Source organism: Zootoca vivipara, chromosome 4, assembly GCF_963506605.1.
Source record: "Zootoca vivipara chromosome 4, rZooViv1.1, whole genome shotgun sequence".
NCBI lineage: Eukaryota > Metazoa > Chordata > Lepidosauria > Squamata > Lacertidae > Zootoca > Zootoca vivipara.
Window position 1 is genome coordinate 20,027,182 of NC_083279.1, and position 17,784 is coordinate 20,044,965.

At 49.4% G+C, this 17,784-nt stretch overlaps 1 protein-coding gene across 1 annotated transcript; it reads left to right on the top strand.

Moving 5' to 3' along the window:
* Positions 1-217: 217 nt before the first annotated feature.
* Positions 218-4,560, top strand: ZIC2 (Zic family member 2). Its single transcript, XM_035115699.2, has 3 exons — positions 218-1,307; positions 3,686-3,849; positions 4,243-4,560. The coding sequence occupies exons 1-3, from the start codon at positions 218-220 to the stop codon at positions 4,558-4,560; spliced, it is 1,572 nt and encodes a 523-aa protein (XP_034971590.1).
* Positions 4,561-17,784: the final 13,224 nt, after the last annotated feature.

Here is a 17,784-nt window from a genome sequence, read left to right on the forward strand (position 1 = left end):
CCCTCAGAACTGCCCACCCGCCCTCGCCTCAGCTGCTTTAATACCCTTCGGCTTGCCGCCTGCGCCTGAACTCTCGTAGTCGGCGCGCGGCTCTTTCTCCCGCTCGAGCAGCAGCAGCAGCAGCAGCAGTCGCAGCCAGGAGAAGCAGAAGAAGAAGAAGAAGAAGAGGAAGAAAGAGAGCCCCTCGGCCGGACCGTCGCCTGGGGCTCTGAGCGGCATGCTTCTGGATGCGGGGCCGCAGTTCCCGGCGCTGGGCGTGGGCTCGTTCGCCCGGCATCCTCCTCCTCCGTCCGCGGCCGAGATGCAGGAGCGCGAGCTGAGCCTGCAGAACAGCTTCGTGGACTCGGCGGCGGCGGCGGCGGCGGCGCACCTGGGCGCCTTCAAGCTCAACGCGGCGGCGGCGGCGGCAGCGGCGCACGAGCTGTCTCCGGGCCAGGGCTCGGCCTTCAGCTCGCAGGCGCCCGCTTACCCGCACGCGGCGCATGTGGGATCTTACTCCGCGCCGCCCTTCAACTCCCCCAGGGACTTCTTGTTTCGGAGCCGGGGCTTCGGCGACGCGGCGGCGGCGGCTGGCGGCGGCCAGCACGGGCTCTTCGGGGCTGCGGCCGCAGCGGCGGCGGCCACGGGCAGCCTGCACCACCCGCACGCCGAGGCGCAGAGCCACCTGCTGTTCCCGGGCATCGGCGAGCAGCACGGCGCGCCGGGCTCCCCCAACGTGCTCAACGGGCAGATGCGTCTGGGCTTGCCCGGAGAAGTCTTCGGCCGCTCGGACCAGTACCGCCAGGTGTCCAGCCCGCGCGCGGACCCTTACTCGGCGGCGCAGCTGCACGGCCAGTACGGGCCCATGAACATGAACATGGGCATGAACATGGCGGCACACCACGCGCACCACCCGCACCATGCCCACCCGCACCATGCCCACCCGCACCACCATCACCACCACCACCACCCGGGGGCCTTCTTCCGCTACATGCGCCAGCAGTGCATCAAGCAGGAGCTCATCTGCAAGTGGATCGACCCCGAGCAGCTGAGCAGCCCCAAGAAGAGCTGCAACAAAACTTTCAGCACCATGCACGAGTTGGTCACTCACGTCTCCGTGGAGCACGTCGGCGGGCCCGAGCAGAGCAATCACATCTGCTTCTGGGAGGAGTGTCCCCGCGAAGGGAAGCCCTTCAAGGCCAAGTACAAGCTGGTCAACCACATCCGCGTGCACACTGGGGAGAAGCCGTTCCCGTGCCCCTTCCCCGGCTGCGGAAAGGTCTTCGCGCGGTCCGAGAACCTCAAGATCCACAAAAGGACGCACACAGGTCAGTCCACGAGGGATTTCACACTCTTTGCCGGGTCAGAAATTGTGGTTGGTGGGTGTGAGATTGTGGGGAACGGAAGGGGGCATTGCGACACAAAAGCAAAGCAGGATAATTCCTTTTCCCATACACCTCCCCGTGCATGCTCCCGCACACGAATCTGCTTACTCGGAAAGCGGTTTAATTTTGTCCAAACCCTTTAAAGGAAGTGATGCTTTATTTGATCGTAAAAAAACACTTACAAAGTAAAATAAAATTGCTTCCAAATGCCTGCCTTCTCTTAAGGCTCCCTGAACTGGGCTGGGCTCCTCGGGATACTTAGGGGAGATGCAATGGGATCAGATACTTAGGCGAAAGTAAGATACACTGGCATCAATCATAGTTGCCAAGGGAATCTCCTTCAGAGTGGGATGGCTCCCTTCAAAGAAGCAAAAAAACCCCAAGCAGATAACTGGAAATATACGAAGGAATCTTACAGGTTAATCCTGAAGAGAAGCGAGTGTTGTTCCTGTCGGCATGATCTACTTTTAAGGAAATCTGTAAAGCTGAGCAGCTGACTAGGAAATCTCTTCCTTTGAAATCCACCGGCTTCATTTCCAAATATATTCAGGTCTGAGGTGCTTCTGCAAAGAACGCTGCGTTTCCAGAAAATGGGTAAATAAGTGGGTAGTTTAAAAAGGCATAGTTGTGCCGTTTTATAAATATGATGGTAGGAATCGAAAACACAGTTGAATTTTACATTGTGTATTTTAGAGCTATATTCTATAAAAACTACCCTTAAGATGGAGGGGGAAGCTCCTTTCCTTTCTCCCCCCCCCTTAGTAATTTCACCGTTCTTTTCAGGAACTGCTTTCCATTAAATTGAAATGGAGAGAGGCGGGACCATAAAATTTTCTCATTTCCAATAGTGTTTTGAAAGTCTGACTTGGGGCGCCGGAAGGTGGTTTTCCACTAGTTTATTATTTTTGTTAAAGCAACATATGTAATAAACAACAGAGGATTTAAGGTTGATAAACTTCCGGGAGTAGGATTCCCCCCCCCACGCTGCCACCCCCAAATGAGGACTAATGGATGAGAAAGGAGGCCCCGTTTCTGGGTGATAGAAATCGTGTGAGTCCAGGTAGTGGAATCAAACAAATGCGTTTCCCAGGCTCCTAGATAATTCTTCAGCCGGCCAGATTTCTACTGGAGCATTTTTATTTTTATTTTTGGGGTCCGCACCCTACCCCGCCCCGGGGAAAAAACATCATCCGGGCATCAGTATTGACTGAGAAAAAGGAAGAAAACTCTGTGAACCTTTCTGGTTGTGTTGCTTAAGTGCTAAGAACGGGTTTAGGTGCGAGACGGGCTTTAACAAGGGTTAGCAAATCCGGGACGTTGATTTGCATGGAGATGGCAGCGTTTTGTGGGGAGGGGGGGCTCTGAGCGGATGTCTTTAAGGAACAATTTAGGTGCTAATGGAATTTCGCGTTAAATTGCGCGTCTCTCCCACCTCCGATTTCAAGGGCAGGGGGAGGATCCGGCGGTGGCTGTGTTTGAGTTCTCACACCTACAAATTGCTCGGAAATCTGGCAAAGGGGCGAATAAGCTCTAGGAAAAATCCAAGGGAGGATTGTGCATGTTTTGTTTTTTGCTTCGGTTTCTCTCGCCCTCTTCGCCCCCCATCATCCCCAGCGGATATTTTGAGAACTGACTTACAATGTCCTATGTATGAAAGGGGAGAAAAATACTACAGCAGCCTGCTCAGATCCGGAGTCGTTTGCGGCTTGAGGCGGTTTAAACAGGGGGTGGGGGTTTGGTTCTGGTCGGGTGACTGTTGTTTTTAAATGCACGAACTGGGAAAGGCTCCTTGGCCTGGCTTTTAAATGCAACACCAATGGGAATGAAAACAAGAAACACGTATCCCGAAAGAGACACACAAATCTCTTTATTGGGTTCCTTGGGGAATCGCGCTTTTAAAAACAATGGCCACAGACCTGAAGACTTTCTTGAATTTCCCCGTTTTCCTTGTAGTAGCGGGGACCCTGGCCCGGAATTTCTTTTCGAAGCTGCGTAATCCCCTGCACAACTCACTCAACTCATTTCCCTCACATCCTAAATTCGACTGAGCTCCCGCGGAATTCTCAGACGAACATTTAAATATCCGATGCCAATGAAAAGAGGCACATACGAAAAGGAGGTCACTTTCCTTTAGCTGACCAAAAAACCCCGAGGATGTTAAGTTTCTTCCAAGATCTCATAGCCACACACTGTTTTGCTTTATAGTTTTTAGTAAAAGATCGCTTTTTAGCTGCTAAGTGGATTGGATCAGAAGCCAGCCCGGCGACTCGTTCGCACGCGCTAACGCCGATTTGGCCTTTCCCCCTTCTCCTCCTTCGCAGGCGAGAAGCCGTTCCAGTGCGAATTTGAGGGTTGCGACCGACGCTTCGCCAACAGCAGCGACCGAAAGAAGCACATGCACGTCCACACTTCGGACAAGCCCTATCTCTGCAAGATGTGCGACAAATCCTACACCCACCCCAGCTCCCTGCGGAAACACATGAAGGTAAGCCGGAGAAGCGCGACAGGGGAGAGGGAGGGTTTCATTGCTCCTGTAGCCACAGGCTGCGGAGTTATTGGGAAGCAAGTCCCGCTCAAATCGGAGTGGTTTCCCATTAAACCTGTTTCAAACCAAATTGCAAAGAAAATGTTGTGTATAGCCGGAAGAGAGGGACCATTTGGGCTCCAACCCAGCTTCCTGAGCTGCTAGTAACTCAGGGGAATTTATGCAACTTTACTAAATACAGGATTTCAGCACTGGGGAAGGGGCAGCGGCGGTGCTGAGCCTATTGAGCGTCTTGAAGGAAAGGAAATGGGTGGGAGAGATCTGGGAGCCTTTTCTGTGTCCTTTCTTTAAACACAAGTTGCTTAGTTTGCTTTCTCGCTGTTGGCCTGGCAGGTCCACGAATCCTCCCCGCAAGGTTCCGAGTCGTCGCCCGCTGCCAGCTCTGGCTACGAGTCGTCCACTCCGCCGGGCTTGGTGTCCCCTAGCGCAGAGACCCAAAGCACAGCCGCCAGTAACCTGTCCTCTGCAGCGGCCGCCGCCGCGGCGGCAGCCGCAGTGTCGGCGGTACACCGGAGCAGCAACGGCGGAGCGGGAGGAGGCGGGAGCTCGGGCGGCGGCGGCGGGGGCAGCGGCGGCGGGGGAGCAGGCAGCGGTGGGGCCAGCGCCAGCCACGGCGGCCTCACGTCCAACTTCAACGAGTGGTACGTCTGAAGAGGCCTCCTGGCCTCGCCGCCGCCGCCGCCGCTCCAGCCAGATGCCTCGAAATGAAGGAAGGAAATCAGGAAGGAAGGAAGCCGCCGTCGAAGTCGCCCTTGGCGCTCTCCGCCTTCCCTTTCTCTCTTTCTCCACCCCGTCGCCCCCTTTTGTTTGGACTGGGACATCTTGAAGCAGCAGAAGTGAGAGAGAGAGAAAATAAAATCTTTTGAAAAGAAAGAAAGAGAAAGAAAGAAAGAAAGAAAGAAAGAAAGAAAGAAAGAAAGAAAAGAAAGGATTAAAAGCAGCCCAAGCGGTTCTACCCGCCACGGGACACCCGCTGCCTCCTGAGCCTTGCGGACATTCAGTTCTGCCGGCGAGGGGGGACCCCTGCCGCCCCTCCTGCTTCCAGCGCCTTGGGAACAAAAGATCAGACACAACGAGGGAGGAACCGTCGGTCCTGGGACCAGCCGGCCCCCAACGACCGCCTCCATCCCCCTCGGACTCTCTGTGTACATAGAGGAGTCTTCGCTCCTTCCGCCAAGGAGGTGGTAATCATAAAGTTTTCTCGTTGTATAGAAATTGGTCCACTTTGTGAACTATGGATTTGGTTCTTCCCTCCCGCCCCGCTCTCTCTCTCTCTCTCTCTCTCTCTCTCTCTCTCTCTCTCTCTCTCTCTCCCCCCCCCAGAAGTGATGCGCGCTCTCTCTCTGCCTCCTGTCCTTTCTCTCTTTCTAGCTCCCCCCTTCTCTTTCTCTTTCTCTTTCTCTTTTCTTCTCTTTTTTAAATTCACCCATTTTTAAAGGGGAAGGGGGGAAGTAAAGTGGAAGCAAAATTGTTTCTTTTGTAATTGTGGTATTGAATATTGTGTTCCTTTTTTAAAAAAAGAGGCAATTTTGATTGTAAACTTAATTCAGCTATAGACTGGAAAGATTTTAAAACAAACAAACAAAAAAACACGTGCCAAAGTCTCCATGCTGTTCTTCGAAACAAACCCAGATTGATTCCTCCTCCTCTTCCAATGCTTGTGAATGTATTTTCTGTTAGCTGGATTTACATGTGATGTTTTAGTGCATTTTGCAAGTTCTATTTGTTAGTTCCTGTTTGGAAGTTTGTGGGGAGGGGGAAATAAACGTAGTGCTGTTAGGGATTTTTTTTTCGTAATAACACCCTTCCTTGTGTAAATACCTGTTGCCATATTTATCCATTTGTAATTAAATTATGGTATTAACTTGCTACAGAGGAAACAGTATTTATAAAGAATGTTTCTTAACTATAAATATGTACAATTGTGAGCATAAACTGTTTCAGAATTTTTTTATTTGAAGGTTCATGTGGTTTCATCATTTCTTGTGATTTTTTTTTTTGAGAGTAATGCATACAGAAATATAATAAAATGTGTTGAAACTGCACTGGCTGACATTCCCCTCCCTCTTTCTTTCCTTTCCTTTCTTTCCTGGTATGTCAAAGGTTTTCTTATGTTGATTAGAGTGTGCCTTAAGAAAGGTCAAATTCGCTATAGGCTGCAAAATGTTTTAGATATGTGATTAAAATCACATGAGGGCACAGCTTATACAAAAACTAAGTTTTATTAGTTTAAGTATTTAAAACAAATCTACATCCTATCTTAATGTACTGGCTTTGCAAAGCCAATATCATACCAAGAATGATACTCCTAGGCTGCACTCCTGTGCATTTTTACCTTGGAGTAAATTTAATTGAAGACATTACTGGGTAAATATGTGTGGAATTTAACTACACAGGGCTTTGCAAATATAGGGCTGGATCTAGTCAAAGATTAGTAGTTTTAAGGGCCATTTCAGTGGAATAATTAAGCATGTGTTTCACCTTTTCCCCTATGAAAATCAAAACTCTTCTATTTCAAGTCAATTTTATACCCTTATAGACTGTCAAAACCTTTATTGCTTGTAGCTTGCCCTTGTCTCCTTTTTTACTTATATGAAAGGTCCCATTTTTAATCTGGATTTTTCGGTACTGCTGTTAAGTTTATTTTTTAATCACTGTTCACATGCTATACAATTAATTTATTTCTAAATCTAGGAGTAGATCCTAAATCCTTCTCCATAAAATCTGGATTCCTTAAAAGTTGGATACACTTCTTCCCTTGTTTAGAATAGTTCTTATGCTTTTTATTTTGCACATTTATCTGTACTAATGTGTGTGTGTGTGTGTGTGTGTGTGTGTGTGTGTGTGTGTATTCATATTCCCTCGACCAAAGATAATGAAAAAAGAGATGAATCAGGCTTTTAAAAAGCAGTAACCCCCCCCCTTTTCTTTGTTGTGCTGGGGAACAGTACAACCATGACTTTGGTGTGACAGTATGTGTTAAAGATGCAATGGCTAAGGAAACAAAAATTTTAGGCGCTGTGTAATTTGCTGCACAAGGCTTTAACAAAATTATTCTCCCCACCCCAAATTTACCAGTGAGTGTGTGTGTTTGTATATGTGTGAATAATTTAAAATAGTATTCTACATTAGTAAATAGGTATATAATTAAGAATGGTGACCTAAATTAACTTTTGCTTGTCTGCAAGATTGTAGATTCTCCTCCATCCTCTTGACTTCAACCCAGAATCAGTGCTTTGGACATGCTTTGATTTTATGAGCCACTTTCTAGTAACCAGGACGTGGAATTGAACTGTGCAGCCTTCAAAAAAACCTTCGAAAGCCTGGCATTTGCCCAAAACCCAGTGCCAGCCACCTGGGCACCCAAAAGAGGCACGCATCCTCCCCCATTTTTCCAAGCCCCCTGCAAGTGTGCTCCTGGCACTCCTCTCACAAAACTCCGCAGCGCCAGCCAAAAACCGCTCAAAGGATACATTTGCCTCTCCAGCCCAGTCGCTTGTTTTCATTGCATTCCATCCAAACCCCCCACCCTGTTTGGAATTTATGTTAGCAACACTATCCCTCTTTGGCAGAGAAGAGAAGAGCCTTGGACTGTAGTCCTAGGCCCACCTCCTCCAGAGCAAGCCCCGCTAAGTTCAGTAGGACCTATTTCCGAGTAAAATTTCATTGTTGGGGCAATCTTTTCGCCTGATGTTTGGTGCGGGGGGAACGGGACTATAGATTCGCGCTTGGGCCTGGAAGAGGATGCCCTTGAGGGAGCAATTTCTTCAAATTTTTTTTGCTGCGGTCCAAAAAACACAACCTGGCACGCTTCCTTTTCTCCCCAACTTGAAGCGGTCTCTTCCTTCGTAATCATTCATTCATTCTCCGCTGCATAATGTAAAAGCCCCGAAGTAATCAAATGGCTGTTAAAATCTCATTTTCCTCCCTTAATAATATTAGGCGAGAGAGAGAGAGAGAGAGAGAGAGAGAGAGAGAGAGAGAGAGAGAGAGAGAGAGAGAACCCAACCCAATTTTATTAAAGGAATTAGCATACGGCGCTGATCCCTGGGAGAGAGAGATCTCGCTGGCTGGGAAACTACAGCAGGGCACGGTCGGAAGAACGGCAAGAGAGGCCCCAAAGAGCGTTGGATTGAAATTGGCTCTGTGTGTGTGTGTGTGTGTGTGTGTGTGAGAGAGAGAGAGAGAGAGAGAGAGAGAGAGAGAGAGACAGGAATCCGTTGTTCAGCGCCCGCTCCCTCCCGTCATTCAATGGCCTCTACCAGATTAAGTCTGATTTAAAGTTGAGCGCAGGGGAAAGACTGGGAACGTCTCTGCTCCCTCCTTTTTTGTTTCTGACCACGGCTTTGTTCCTGGTTTTTTGTGTCTCCCAGAACCTGGAGGAAGGGGGACTCCTGGATCCCCGGCTGAAGGGTCAGCGAGAAAGATCCCTTCGACCCCTCTGGAAGAGGCTCGGGCCAGAGACGGCGGTACTGCTGGCCTTAGCCTTGTTGGTTCCTCGGCTCTCCTTTCCCCAGAGGAAGCAAGCGCCGCCCGTCCGATTCGCCCTACATCACGGCCAACCCACACCAACAAACGACACGCCGCAGCTTTGTGGTCCTCGCCCGTTCCCCAGCCTCCCCGATGTCCCTCGGGTCCCACTGCTGCACCCAGCCACACCTGCAGGCAATGCTGGGTTGAAAAAAAAACAGAGAAGCCTCGGGCGCGCCCGGACACAGCGCTCTCCACCAAGTAGTCAGAGTCCCTGCCTGACATCAGCAGCCTTTTCTTCCTTTCAGGCCCCTGGGGAGGGCAGGGAGAGGGACTCTTCATCCCCCTTCCCCTAGGCTAGCCTTGAACTTGAACTTGAGGTGGCCTTGGCTGCCACCATCGCCCTAGTCTTGCCAGCCAGCACCCACAAAGACTCGGCATCTTGGACGCGGAGGGAACCCAGGCAGCTTTAGAAACGGATGGCGAAGCGAAATGGAGACCTGCCCAGGAGATGGAGGTTTACAGATACAGATACATGGCGGACGCCCGTATGAATCAGATAAAAGTTGGCTACAATACTAATCTCTCCTGTATAATGCATGAGAGAACATACGTCTAGGATGTACGTAATAGAACGCACTATAAATAATACAAGGCAGCTGCGTACAAAAGCTGGTGGAGGGAGAGAGGCAGCCCCCCCTCCACCGTGTCCGGCTCGAAACCCAGAAAGTTGCCCATCCCTTCAGACTCTCGCGAAATAGTGCTCCTTGGATTCAACGAGACTTACTTTTCAGTTTACATCGGTAGAGATCAGGGCTAAATCCTTACAAAAATTGCAGACCCAGGGTCGTCAAACGGATATGCACATCCAGAAATGACTAGAATAGTAGAATACACTATTTTTATTTTTATTTATTATTATTATTATGGCACTTTCCCCTTTTTCCTTCTATTCCAGCTCTCCCCAATCGCCCAGGTTTGAGCCTGTCTTTCAGCTTTGATTCTGCCAAGATTTTCCCCGCCTTTGGTTCCGTTTATGTTTTCTAATTATGATTTGTGATGATTGCAACAACATTTAACTAGACTAGCAGCCGCCGTGTTCTATTACCGAGCAGTGCTACAACTAGTACGATGTGCTCTTGCGTGCTGCTAGGAGTAAATATGCGGCAGTGTCAAACTATGTAAGCACTAAGTATGCAATACCAAGTACAGTAGTTGGATGAGGACTAGTAGTGGCACTTTGCGCTCTCATCTGTAAAAGTGAACCTGAAGAACCGGCGCGCGCGTTACCGATGTAGTGGCAACCGGTTCCTAAACCACAGCAGCCCCAAAGAACTGTGTGTGGAAAGGCAGCTCGATTAAAAACAGTAAGGGGTGTGTGGTTTGTGTGTGTGAACTTCCCAGGAAGGTACGAAGCATAGAGGACTTTGCCCGCCTTGCCAGACCTGAACTGGCGAGCAGGCACACTGATAACTTAAACCGATTTGCGGAATCCCAGTTTTAAATGGCCTGATTTGAAACAATCTAGTTTAACATTTTCTCTTCCAGCGCAATCCCGCCAGCGTTTCTCGGGAGGTAGTGCCTTTGTGTCCATCGGGGACCGTTCCCTCACCAGCAAGTGTGTAGAGGGTGTCAGGCTTCGAAAATCTTAAAGACAAACTCGTCGAAGGGGGTCCAGTCCAACCTCCTTTTCAATAAGGCGGAAGGAGAACTTATCTGTTGCGCGAAATCCATTTCTGCTATTGAATACACTGGCTTGCGGAGGTGGATTTCGGTGGGACCGGGTTCCACCAAATAAGCACCATCGACGTCTCTCCTTTCAAGCCAGTCGAAGGAAACCTCCTCTTGCGTTTTGGAGGGGAAATGTTGTTTGAGACTGCTCCCTTGGGCGTTCCTGGGCTGTCCTGCTCAGCGGCGCTGCCGACACGCGACACCGAAACTTTCCCGCTGGAAGTTGGGCACGATCCAGCCGAAAATCGGGACACTTTACAACACGCACCTCACTGTTACCAATGGGACTTGAAAGTGCTTAACTTTGTATGGACGGGGCCCAGCCGGGGACACCTTACTTAGCGCTCGGGACGGAGGTTGCCCCCTGCCCAGCCGCGGAGAGGCGAAGGATAAATGGAGGTCAAGGTCAAGGTCAGCCAGAGTAGACAGCAACCCTATCGTCAGCATTGAAAGGGGTTGATTCCCAAGTAAGTGGACGTCGGCGAACAACTGAAACGCAGCTTCTCTCTTAAGGCTTCCTTCGCTCGGTTAAGGCTGCAATCCTCGGCACGCCTACCAGAGAGCAAATCCCACTGATATTAAACACTGAAGGAGATAGGATGCATAGGATCGGGCTGTTACTTTGGAGGAAAGTGCTATCCTTCCTACTACAACGTCAAGGCACGAAAACCCGCTCCAGCCACTACACTTTTCCCGGCGGGACTTGCTTCCGAGGAGGCGCGCCTCGAATCGCGTTGCATAGCCATTGCTCCAGATAGCGAACCCTCCAGGACGTTCTCCTACGCAAGCCCCTCTGGAAAGACTCGCAAGGGCTTGCGCACAGGACGTTCGGAGAGGAGACTGAACTGGAAGATACTTGCCAAGGAATTTCCAAACACACCGCTTCATTAAAAGTATATCTACTTCAGCCTGCAACCTGAGACTTAACTGGAAAGAAAACTCCCCTGTAAACCAGAGGGGCTTTTTAGCAAGTGGGTTGCAAAGGAACACAACCCCCAGGTATGGAGAAAGGGAGGGAGCTTAGCCAAGGTGCTGCACAAACGAAAAATGCAACATATATGGTGGGCAGGGGAGAGGGGCCCTTGGCTTTGCAAGGCTGGGCCAGCTGGATATGGATATGGAGGATATGGAGGACCAGTGGGATGTGAGCACTTGGGAGTCGGTCTTCTTTAAAATAATGACATTTACTTCTGAGTAAATATGCAGTAAATGTACTTTTAATGCTTCATATGCAAGCCGAAGGCTATATCCCAAAAGACAGGGTCGGTTTCCCCCGCCCACAGTAGGAAAAGGGCTGGAGAAGGAAGACAGGGGTGTGTGTGTGTGTGTGTGTGTGTGTGTGTGTGTGAGAGAGAGAGAGAGAGAGAGAGAGAGAGAGAGAGAGAGAGAGAGTCACTTCAAAGGCCTCACAAGTCTAGAGAGGAAAAGCCAAAACAAAACGCCTTGGCCCCCGTTTACTTCCTTTGGAGGTGCTCCTGCCTGGGAACCGGGCCGACTCTGACTCTCTCTACCACCCCTACTCCAAGCAGAAAACCTGTGGCTGGAGAGACCTTTCTCCATCACCGACTAAGTGCATTGGTAGCAACAACAATTTATGGCTCTCAGAAGCGACAAGGAATCGGTCTCATGCACACACATGAGCACACAGGAGATAAGTATATAATAATTTTATATACTATATAGGGCGATCTGTTAATCCATCTACAGTGAGATAAGAAATACATCCCTATAAATATATCGATAAAATATATAGATTGTTTCCTGGGTTGAAGATTAGGGGAGGTGTCTTTCGGTTACTAGGGTGCGGTGGGCATATTTAAAATGTGCAGTGTTTGATCAGGGAGTCGAATTTCAACCCCCCACCCATGGTAAAACACCGGGGTCCATTATCAACCCGATCCTAAACACGCGACCTAGAAGCCAAGACATTGAGGTTGGCGCTGTCCCCGCTTCAACGACGTCTTGCAAAATGGTATATAATTATTAACTCCATAAATAAATGTTCCAAGGCAGCAAAACGCCGATAGACGTGAGGGAACAGGAGTCGAGGCAGCTCAAAGTCGTGTTCAGAGTAAGCTGATAGTTTAGGTACGTATACAAGAAGCGACCCTCCCTCCAAGTAGGTCGGATAGCGTACAGTAGGAGTGCTCCCCCACAACAACCCTGTGAGGAACGATTGGCTTATGAGGTCATCCAAAGAACAGCCGCCAACTCGGGGACGATGGCCCCCTGCATTTTTCAGAGCGCTACAATTCAGCAATATAATTTTCTCTCTCTCCATGTCCCCTCTTCCCACAAGGAATCTCCTCCACTTTCTCCTGCCGACTCTTGGGGGAAGGCCGCCTCCCTCCAACCCAGACATCTTGTCCTGGGGTGCAAAACTCCAGGGTCCCCTCCACCTGCCCCGTGGAAAATGAGGGTTTCCAGCAGCACCCTGGGCACCTTGACAAGAGAAGCAAGGGCCTTGGGGAGGTGGCTTGCCTTGTCGGCCTAGAGGGTTTCCTTTCAGATCCCAAGGGAATTCTCCCCTTCAGAGTGCACGTGCTCGGGATCTGGGCGTGCCAGATGGCTGCTGCGTGCGGGTGGTTTGCGGGGCGCTCTGGCAAGGATGACACCTGCTCAGAGCTGTTCTTCCTCTTGCACCTCCTTCCTCTCTCGCTTGCTTTTGTTGCCCCTTCCCTTCTCCATCCGAGAAGTTGTGGGGCTGAAGCGAGGTTGTGGCGGTGGTGGGGAGATGAAGACCCCAGAGGGGGTGGCACTGGGGCCAGCTGAACGACAGGAGGACGAGAGGGAAAGGTCATCCCCAGGCGACAAGCCCACCCCCATTTATACTGCGGCGGGGGTATTGATCCGCCCAGAAAGATCAACGTGAGAGCCGGTGTGCCGTGCATACTAATGAGAGCCGTTTGCAGAATTTAATTAGCCTTGACTTTCCCCCACTTCGCTCCTCTTCTCCTTCTCCGCCCACCGGCGATATTTTACGCGCGTCTTGCCCAGGCGAGACTGCCTGCTGGCCGCGTGGCGACGCCTCCTGCCAAAGAGGGTCGGCCTGACTTGCTACTACAGTACTCCGGGCCAGGAGCGGACGAGCACCGAGGAAACAAGCGTCCTTCCAGGCCCCGCCCTCTTCTGAAAACAAACAAATAGGGTCGTGCGATCGAGTCCCACATTGAGCAAAAGAGTCAGGAGGTTGGACTAGATGACCCTTGGGATCCCTTTCCAACTCTACGGTTCTATGATTCTACGAAACAACAAACCCTTCCTTGAACAACAGATACCTTCCACGTTTCGATTTTTAGGCCCAATCTGCAATCAGTCTTCAATCAAAGGAGTACCAATGGGAGGCTTCAGGGCTTACTTCCGTTGTTTACTTCGGAGTAAGCCCGCTTCGGGTTCAGGTACACAAACCGGCAGTGGTGACACGCAGCTTGCCTGCCCCGATCCAAAGGTTCCTTAAGAAAACAGAAGCCCGCTTACTCATAAACTGCACTGCAAGCAATAGCCTTTACTTCTAGTGTGGACTTCTGCACCTGTTATTTACGGCAGGAGATGTCATTTGCTCAAGGCGATTTATTCCCCAGATAAAGGAAGCACGGGATCGCAGCTTTCCCTAGACCTCTGTCTACTTCTGATCTTAAATGGGTCTACTCGAAATTAAGGCTCGTGAACAGAACTTTATTTCAGGTAAGTGCGACTGGACTAGCAGCCTCTGGACTGGAGAACCCGATCCTCCAGACGCGGTATTAAGGCTGTAATCCTGTGCACAGTCCCCTGGGGGAAAAGCCCCATCGAATAGAGTGGCACTTCCTCCTCAGTAAACATGCTCTTGTAAAGCTACAATCTTCAATCCCATTGAACTAATCCAGATTTACTCCTAAATAAACATTTAGTAGACTGCCAGCTTAATTGATTTAGCCGCTACACTCACTTCCATATACACGTGTCTAGGCTCGCTCTGTATTCACAGCGCCCATCGCAGCAACGGAGAAAACCACTTTACTCAACGGAGAAGCCCCCATTGAGTTAATTGGCACGTGATTAAGTTCTGGGGTTGCAGCAGCTAAACTGTCCCAAGACACCTTCCTTCCAAGTACGCGTTGCCACTCTCCCAGCCGCCAGCTGTTCCGTTTCCTTGCCTCTGGTCAAGGGAGCTCTTTACGCGTTTAGGTTGTAGGGTTGCTCTGTGGAGGGTGGGGAGGAAGAGTGGTACCATGGGGCGAAATTTGATGGACGGATGTTCAGGGGCCCCACTTAGCAGAATAAGGGCTCCACGATGCAGCAGGGCGCGCTTACCACGTATTGGAGTAAGTGTGGCAATTCACACGGTCATCATTCTAAACAGCGGGGGGTGGGAATAATAAAACCATTGTCCCGGGTCTAAAATTACCATAGTGCACCACTGGGGGTCGGAATGCGGGGGGGGGGGTTAGAAGAAAGCGAAAGTAAGTCCTCGCCTGTCTTTTTCTCCATCTGACCATTTCTGCCTGGCATAGATGGAAGCGAGCGGGGAGGCGAGCCAGGACTTTCCCATTCTCCCAGCTGCTTTCCCCTAGCCTAGTGCAGCGATGCACCATTCTTGCTCCAAACCCATTTCCAACAACTTCTTTGTTAATCCGGAATCCTCGAGGAAGGCGATGGCTGCGAGATAGAGGGGGGAGCCGTCTGGGAGTAGAACACACACACACACACACACACACACACACACACACACACACAGAGAGAGAGAGAGAGAGAGAGAGAGAGAACCACGTGGTTCTCAGCAGGTCTCCAGTCCCAAGTCTTTGCGCTCGCTCGCCATTTGCACACTGATTTATGATGAAAGTAATTTAAACGGGGAGAGTTTACGGCTGGAGTTATTAGACGGAACACCTCCGCCTGACACAGCCGCTCTTCCTTCTCTCTCTCAACCCTCCCCACCGCCCAACCCGCAGCTGCAAGGCGCGGCTAGCGCCAAGTTCAGACCTAGCCGCATCCGCACATTCCTCCACGGCGCGCGCTTCCTTCTCCTCCGGGATCAAAGGCGCGGCGAGGCAGCGCGACGGATTTGAGAAGGCGGGGACGTGTCCACTCACACTAGACCTTGAAAGGGGTGGGGGTAGTGCGGTGGAGGGAGGGAGGGAGCACAACACCCCAAACAAACACGGAACCTAATCCAACGAAGCTGGCGCTTCCTGCCCCCCTCATCTCCAGCCATTAAACAAAAATTAACCCGGCACTTTTGGGGCGTCTCCAGTAAACAAAATTGAAATAACCAGCTACGACGACGGCAAAATGACCGACTATGATGGCGGCGGCAAAACCAGAGACTGTTTAGTCTGGCATCTATTCTCCAAGCCGACTCCCTGGAAACTGAATTCCGGCATGGGGGAGGGCGAGGGAGATATTTTAAATAAAAAAGAAATGTTCAGGGAAGTGTGTGAGAGAGACAGAGAGAGAAAGAATCCTGAACAATTAAATAGAATACAGCGTGTGAACTGTGAAAGGACACGGACATACACACACACACACACACACACACACACAGAGAGAGAGAGAGAGAGAGAGAGAGAGAGAGAGAGAGAGAGAATATACTGTACATTAGGCTAGAAAATGCTCAAAGTGTTTGATGGAATGAAACGGCTTAGGATATATACCATAAAACAACTGGCACAACAGGTTCGATCCAGGACAAGTGAAGCACGTTTGTAGAGTTTATGTCCTTGCGAGAGAGGGCTCACTCGTTCAACGGCAGATTTCAGCGGGAAGCTGTGCCCCAGTGTAATAAAAAAACAGGGAAACTGGGAGGCAGGCCGCGAAAAAAAATAAAGAACGAAAGGAATAAAGTGTGTTATTTAAATTGGGCTCATTACATACGGTAAATAAGGCACAAGAATGCATCTCTAGAAGGCTCCTAAACTAAAGGACTCTTTTAAATAGAGAGGTCTCAGTAGGTGAGATGTTTTGTTCCTTGCTGGTGCCAGAGCCTATTCCATAGGTGAGACCCCTTCAGGTCCTCAGTGGATCGAACCTTTTGGAATATCAAGGGCTGTTGAGGAATCCTAATCTGTCAGATCCTAATCCTGCAAATCCTGCGGTATCAAAACACCAACACATCACTTTTACCAGGGAGGCAAAGTAACTGTCCCACAATTTAAGGAGAAACCAGGAGTTCTGGTTTCAATAAAAGTATGAATCCACGTGGGTCCCTCCGCCATAACCCCACCCTGATTTCATATGCCCTGAAGTGCTTCATTCCTCTTTCCACCCATTCTTATTCGATCATAGCTTTATAGAAGCATGATACTTAAGTAATCCGGAACAGAACAGTTCTTTAACTTATTAACCTTTTCTGCCCCTTCAAGTTGAAGAGGAAGGCGAGAACGGGGGGTGGGGGAAGAGGAGATAAACTTCCTTAGAAAGAGGCTTCAAATGTTTGAGTTCTGGGGAACAGAACAGTCACGGAACTGGGATCTGGAGCGAGCCGAATACAACTTAATTTTAAAACACCATTTCAGGGTTTTTATTTCTCTAGATAAAGGCTGGGGAGGGTTTATGGTCTTGTAAACTGGATACCCGGAGTTGCTATACATAGCTGACTGTAGACTCCTGAGATCCGTATTTGGAAAAATTGAACTAGGTTTTTCATTCCAAAGACCAGCATCTAAGAACTTATTCGTTGTTGAGAATTCTGCTATCAAGTGCGTATATTTGGGGGTATGAAGACTCCCAAACCAGTCCGCCTTTTGGAACGGTTTCAAATTCTCTCTAAACCTCCCCCAAAAAAACCATAGCGAGGCGTGGATTTCTATTTATGACAGGTGGGTCCGCCTTAAGAATTCGTGGTTATTCTGGCAGGTTTGACGTCCTTAAATACAAACAGTTCGATTTCCAGGCAATCCATTTCCAAGCAACTAAATCTGCTTACCTGCTAGTAAGTCCCTCTTTTTAAAGGGACTGTATCACAATCAACCAGGGGCCTCGTCTGGCTTCTAGCATTTTGTGTTGGGAAGGAGGCCTGAAGACATGAACCAGAGCGGAATTGCCAGAACGGAAATACAGGAAGTCGAAGATGCTTACTTAATTGTGCCAAGAATTAACAATACACAGTGAAAGTATATAAAATTGCAAACATGTGTCTAGTCCTTATCAGTTATTCCTTTTCACTCATTGTCTAAAATACCGGAAGGCTAGAAATGTACCTCTGACCAACGAGGTCTACAAACTTCCCTTACATCCCCGCAAGAAAAAGCGATAGAGAACTTTAAAAAAAAAGGTGTGGGGAGGAAATCTTAAAGAAAGGAGAAATAAAGCACAGCTCTGGACTCAGGGAAGCGGGAGTTCGGCCTTGCTGATTCCAGACAACACGTGATTGTTTCTGAGAAGCACCTAAGTCTCTCCGGCCGAACTACGTACATATTACAGTATTATACAAAACTTGAAATGAATGTCTGCCTTGAAAACACATTTGCTTAATAAAGGATGACAGTTTAGCCTGTGTGTTCGTTTTTAAATCTATGTTATGGTTATTATGAGGCATAAAAAAACGATCACAGCAAAAGACCGAGGAGCTGTTTGCGAGTATCGGAACAATTTAACAGAATCGTACAATTACATGCAAATAGATGCAGTACACGCGTGTTCTCAGTTAGTGCTTATGCCGCTGATATGTCTATAAAAAAAGAAAGAAATGAAAAG